Genomic DNA, 6343 nt, shown 5'->3' on the forward strand with positions numbered 1-6343 from the left:
GCGGATCCAGAAATCAACTATTATGGGGGTAAAATTAACCCAGGCAGTTGCGAGGGAGCAGCCGCGCAGGGGGCGATGACGTTTCTGGGTCTGACGTCGTAAGCGAGCGCAGGCGTGCAACTGAGCAGGGAGAGTTGCCTTCAGCATTTCAGCCCTTCGTTTCTGCCTTGACCCTTGGGTCTGGTCTGGCTCTGCTCTGTCAGTCACCCTTTCAGCCTTTCTTCCTCTGTCTCTATAGTCTAATTCTTATTTTCTTGTTTAGACATTTACACAAACACATTGAATGCATTCTTGCCTTTGCGCCTGCCACTAAGACCCAAACTTCATGGAATCAAAAATTTTCCTCAAGCCAAATATTTCTGAGTTTATGGGGTCAATTGACCCCATTGAACCCACCATACATCCGCCCCTGGCCCCCTGTGCTTAGATATTTCTACACTTCTTTATAATTTTAGCCTTATAGGCAATCGGCACTAGTTGCATGGCGGGACAACAAATTAGGTTGCTAATGACCAAAAAACTGGGATTAGGCCACCGTAGCAAGTTTGACCAATCACCTATTACCACGTGGATCTAATCACATTAGTAGCCGAATCACCTCGCACGCAATCCCAGCCCTGGAGCTCCGGTCCTCCCTCAGCCTCCAGTCTCTAGCATATTCTTCCCTCCAGAATATCCTCATCGCGAACCAAACCCAGCGAATCGCAACCCGCCACCTCATCGACCTCTCCACGTCATCACCCGCAGATCCCATCATCACGCGCAAGTCCTACGTGGCATCCCACGTGTACTAGCGGGTTCCAGAAACAGAAATCCCCGAATTTCCAACCGTTAAATTCTGAGCCCCCCACACCTCTTTCTCTGTTTCTCTTTTAGCTTCGCTCGCCATTCTGTAGGAAGAAGATACACGAATCAGAGAACCCTAATTCACACGTGGAAGCAAAAATTGTTACTCAGTCAAAACCCTAGCTTCTCCGCCATGGCCGGCAGCGAAAGTCAAGCTTCGACCTCCGCCTTCTCGTTCATATCTAAGGGGTGGAGGGAAGTGAAGGACTCGGCGGACGCGGATCTCCAGCTGATGAAGCACCGAGCGAACTCGTTCAAGAACCTCGCGACGTCGTTCGACCGCGAGCTCGAGAACCTGTTCAAGTCCTCGGCAATCCGGTCGTCGGCGCCGCCGGCGGAGATAGACTTCGTGAAGAAGCTGCAGCCGAAGATCTCCGCGTTCCGGCGGGTGTACTCGTCGCCGGATTTCAGCAAGAAGGTGCTGGATAAGTGGGCCCCGCGGTCGAGGATTCGGATCGATTTGTCGGCGATAAAAAACGCTCTGGTGGCGGAGGTTGAGGACGGTGAGGGTATGACGGAGTTTGATAGAGTTCGGAGGGGGAGGAGTCTGAAGATTAGTGAGTTTTGGGGTGAGTGGAAAGGAGAGGGTGAGGTTGAGGACGAGGAAAGACGGTCTAGTCGGGACTGGGAGCCAATTCGGGCGTTGAAGACGAGATTGAAAGAGTTCGAGAAGCGCGAATTTCTCGGTGGGTTTAAGAACAATGAGTTTGTGGAGAAAGTCAAGTCCAGCTTGGTATGTTCTCTCTTGTTTACTTCCTACTTTGTTGCTTTTGGCTTTGTGTTTTTGTAGCAATTCATCTTGTGAGCTTTGTGTTTCTGGGTTCAATCGCTCTTTGGTTTCTCCTTCCTTTAGATTTTTGTTTCGTTACATGTTCGTGCTTATAAAGTCGGTAGGAAAATTTGAAAAAAAAAAAAGAAAAAAGAAAGGAAAGAAATCTTGACTGCAATTGCATTTGAATAACTTTCTAGTATTCATGGCGTAGGTATTATTGATACAAATAGTTCATGCACTGATGCTTTTTTTTTTTTTTTTTGGTTAGCGAAAACATATGTTAAAAATATAACAAAATAAGAGAAAGAAACAGAACTTAAAAAATTAAGATGCTATATAAAATGTGATATGTATGCATTTTTCCTTATTTATTTCTTGGTGTGTTTATTGGGTTGCCTACCGATGGGATGAATGTGCTTGGACCCACCCCTGAGGCATAAGGTAGAACTTTGGGCAAACTAGTTATTAGGTCTTATGTACTAAATATGAATAAACAAGTTGAGAGTTGATACCGACAGACGCTGACTTCATTATTGTCATTTGTTCATAAGAAGGTATAGAACCAAATCCTTCATCTAAGGTTCTGAAAATATGGAAGAGAGTTTTGCAGTCATTTTTTTGAAGATTCCTATTTGCATTCAAAAGTTCCTCAGTTTGGCTGGAGCTGCCGAGCTGGTATGGGGTTTTGATCCCTTACTTTGACTTATTCAATGTCAAACAGTCTTAGGCTAATTTATGTTCTGCATGTATGTTCTGAGTCCAATACCATTCAGAGCCGCAACCTGTGCATCCATTGGTATAGTAGATCATTTGAAGTTTTATTAAATAACTTGATATGTGTCGATGCCTATGCATTATGTGATAAGATACAAATGCTTCAACCTGAGTGTCAAGTATGTGATAATGCTTCCATCTAATACGTGAGTTGTAAATTGATTTGCAGTGTATGTATTCCTCTTCTACATAATTTCATGAAATTTTTTTCACCAGTCTTAGTTGCAGCATTGCATAGGGATGCTTAACTTAAATTATATTATGTTTGTCATTTGAAAGGATTCTTGTCTTTTTTGTAAATAAAATATTGAATATATGGCTATTTTAAAGTTGTGTTTTCTGCAAGTGACATCTTATTTTTCTCGGACTTATTTTGTGCTTGTTTTCCATGATCAACTTTTATTTCTTGATGTGTGGTCATGAACGTGAGCGGTACATATTCTTACAACTTTTCTATATTTCTTTTTTTACTGTTTTCAGAAATCAATTTGCAAGGAGCCTGAGGAGTCAAAGGTTGGTATCTACCATGCATAGTTTCTTATCCTAGATTTAAGTTGTTGTTTCTTTGTTAAAGATTAGAATTTCTAAATAGACATAATATCAAGCCAATTCAAGTATTATTAATGTGAAGTAGGTAATGTGCTATGCTAATTTCCTCTCTTCTATACATGATATAGGCAGTACCTCCATTGGATGTGACAGAACTTTTAGCATGTTTGGTTCGGCAATCTGAGCCATTTTTGGATCAACTTGGCGTTAGAAGAAGTAAGTAATTCTTTAAGTTCTGTTTAAACCTTTTACTGTTTAAATGCTTGGGCATGTTTTGTTTGTTTTCTTCTGCTAGAGTGAAACTTTCATGCTTCTATGATGTAATTATCTGGGTAGTGAAACTTCAAGGTTTGCTCACGTAATTATTTTGTCAGTAATGGACGTCTTAAATTAAAAACCTTGATTGTTCTATTTCCAAGCAAAAAAACATGTTGCATCAATCATGGGGTAAACACTATTTTAAGCTCATATGGTCGACATTCCTATCATGAACATGAATCTTTGAAGAAAGTTTCATCTGTGTGTATTAAGTAGAGCAGGATCTATCACTCTCTAACAACATTCCCCACTAGAGACAAAACAAAAACAAAGAAAAGGAAGAAAAAGTAGTTCAAATGATTTTGCAGGTTGCTCGAATTTTGGCTGGTGGGCAGGAATAGAATTTCACATATCTATGTCTCATTTGTCATTTTTCATTTTTCTCGAAATAATGTTTATTATATAGGAGTTCACAATGTATGATATAATTACTGCTAAACTTTTATGGTGTTTGGTAAATGACTGCAGATGTATGTGAGAAGATAGTGGAAAGCTTGTGTAGCAAACGCAAGAACCACCTCCTATTGCACTCCCTTTCTTCTGGAGAGTCATCTGTTCTAGAGGGTGAAAATGTAAATGATGAATTAGATTTAAGGATAGCCAGCGTCCTCCAAAGTACAGGGCATTGTTATGATGGTGGGTTTTGGACAGACCATGCAAAGCGTGACCCATCAGACCAGAAACGGCATGTTGCTATTGTCACAACTGCTAGCCTTCCTTGGATGACAGGAACAGCAGTAAATCCACTGTTTCGAGCTGCATATCTTGCGGAGTCTGCTAAACAAAATGTTACACTATTAGTTCCATGGCTCTGTAAATCAGATCAAGAACTTGTATATCCTAGCAATGTCACTTTTACTTCACCAGAAGAGCAGGAAATTTATATCCGTAACTGGCTTGAGGAAAGGATTGGATTTAAGGCTGACTTTAAGATCTCTTTTTATCCAGGAAAGGTAATTATTTAAATGATTCTACTATGCTACTGAACTTTTTTGTCATATCAAATTATGGTTGTTATTTGATAACTGGTCTTGTTGTGTATTAGTTTTCAAAAGAAAGGCGAAGCATTCTACCAGCTGGAGACACTTCTCGGTTTATTCCATCCAAGGATGCTGACATTGCCATCCTGGAAGAGCCAGAACACCTGAACTGGTACCATCATGGTAGGCGTTGGACCGATAAATTTAACCATGTTGTTGGTGTTGTTCATACAAATTACTTGGAATATATCAAGAGGGAGAAGAATGGGGCTCTCCAAGCATTCTTTGTGAAGCACATAAACAATTGGGTTACGAGAGCATATTGCCACAAGGTATTAGTCCATTCAATGGATATCTGATGATCATGTGCAATTCATTTTTGAATGTGTTTTGGCATGGTGTCTGCTAACTTTATTCGGCACTGAAAGGTTCGGAAAGGTATTTTAGACCTAGCGATGCTTTTCTTGAATCAATAACTAAATTGTTTATGATTTTTATCTAGGTTCTTCGCCTTTCAGCTGCCACGCAGGATTTACCTAAGTCTGTGATTTGCAATGTTCATGGTGTGAATCCTAAGTTCTTGAAAATTGGAGAAAAGGTGGCTGCAGAAATGGAACTTGGTCAGCAAACCTTCTCAAAAGGAGCATATTTCTTAGGAAAGATGGTTTGGGCAAAGGGATACCGCGAGTTGATAGATTTGTTGGAAAAGCACAAGAATGAGCTTGGTGGTTTCAAGTTGGACGTGTATGGGAATGGAGAGGATGCCAATGAAGTTCAGAGTGTAGCTAAAAGGTTGGATTTGAATCTCAACTTTCTGAAAGGAAGAGACCATGCAGATGATTCTCTTCATGGGTAAGCATCTTTTAGGAATCCACTGTACAAAAGCTAATTATTTCTGTGCCGACAGTGGACTGGAGAAAGCATGGCATGGATAATAATACATGTTCTTCTACTTTTGGATCTGAAAAAAACTTAACTGTTCAAGCTTACATTTTGACTAAAGTTGCAAATGCTTAGTTATTTCTTCCCCCTTCTCATTTCTTCTGCTAATAATATTCTCTCCTTTGCTTGAAGGTACAAAGTCTTCATAAATCCCAGTGTTAGTGATGTGCTCTGCACGGCTACTGCTGAGGCGCTTGCCATGGGAAAATTTGTAGTTTGTGCCGACCATCCATCAAATGAGTTTTTCAGATCATTTCCTAATTGTTTGACTTATGGAACACCCGAGGACTTTGTTGTGAAAGTGAAGGAAGCAATGGAAAATGAACCTCAGCCCCTTACTCCCGAGCAAAGATATAATCTTTCATGGGAAGCTGCTACCAAGAGATTCATGGAGTATTCCGAGCTTGATAGAGTCTTGAATAACGACAAAGATGGTGTGAAATCAAGCAGAGGTAATGGAAAGAAGATGCCGAAGTCAGCATCATTGCCCAGCTTGATAGGTATGGTTGATGGAGGATTGGCATTTGCCCACTATTGTCTCACTGGGAATGAATTCCTTCGGCTTGCCACCGGAGCAATACCTGGAACCCGTGACTACGACAACCAACACTGTAAAGATCTTCGTCTCTTGCCTCCTCAGGTTGAAAATCCCATTTATGGCTGGTAAGTAGATGTACCGGTTGATTAGTAATCCCACTGTGTATAATACTAACAAGGTATTATAGGAGCCTGCTATGCTTAGGTAGAAGGTTTGTTTATTTACTATAACGGTGATGTATGCATTATTGAAGCACATGATTTGGTACATAGCAAAATCCAAGTTTTGTTATCTCTTGTTAAATTATAGAAAATAATTGCCAGAGTACATAGTAACTTGTCATGAGATTGTACTAAGCTCTTCTGAACTGATGAAGATGCCAGCTCAAGCTGGAATAGCTGTTGAATCCCTCCTTGATCATTTCCTGCTTATGGTTTAATTTTTGAAGTTTAAGAAATTGTTGAGTTCCTCCTCCATATTAACTTTTTCAGATAAAAAATCTTAATTACAAATTTATCCTTACATAAAATAATTTTAAAGAGTGTTGCTATTCCACCCTCTATCCAATTTCCCATCCTCTCTATATTCCCACCCTCATTAATTTTGCAAAATAATAATCCTCCC

The 6343-nt window shown here is 40.3% G+C and overlaps 1 protein-coding gene across 1 annotated transcript; it reads left to right on the plus strand.

Annotated features, from left to right (window-relative positions):
- Positions 1 to 782: 782 nt before the first annotated feature.
- On the plus strand, positions 783 to 6127 carry DGD1 (UDP-Glycosyltransferase superfamily protein). The gene is made up of 7 exons (XM_086246193.1): positions 783 to 1579; positions 2873 to 2905; positions 3070 to 3157; positions 3728 to 4212; positions 4305 to 4571; positions 4742 to 5091; positions 5314 to 6127. The coding sequence occupies exons 1-7, from the start codon at positions 980 to 982 to the stop codon at positions 5846 to 5848; spliced, it is 2358 nt and encodes a 785-aa protein (XP_086102319.1). The 5' UTR covers positions 783 to 979; the 3' UTR covers positions 5849 to 6127.
- Positions 6128 to 6343: the final 216 nt, after the last annotated feature.

Source organism: Dryas octopetala, chromosome 6, assembly GCF_963921425.1.
Source record: "Dryas octopetala chromosome 6, drDryOcto1.1, whole genome shotgun sequence".
Taxonomy (NCBI): Eukaryota; Viridiplantae; Streptophyta; class Magnoliopsida; order Rosales; family Rosaceae; genus Dryas; species Dryas octopetala.

Excerpts from the sequence above, each read along its gene's own strand:
- DGD1 (XM_086246193.1), top strand. The coding sequence starts at position 980 with ATGGCCGGCAGCGAAAGTCAAGCTTCGACCTCCGCCTTCTCGTTCATA. Across the intron at positions 1,580-2,872 it reads AGAAAGTCAAGTCCAGCTTG|AAATCAATTTGCAAGGAGCC; the intron begins GTATGTTCTCTC and ends TACTGTTTTCAG. Across the intron at positions 3,158-3,727 it reads TCAACTTGGCGTTAGAAGAA|ATGTATGTGAGAAGATAGTG; the intron begins GTAAGTAATTCT and ends AAATGACTGCAG.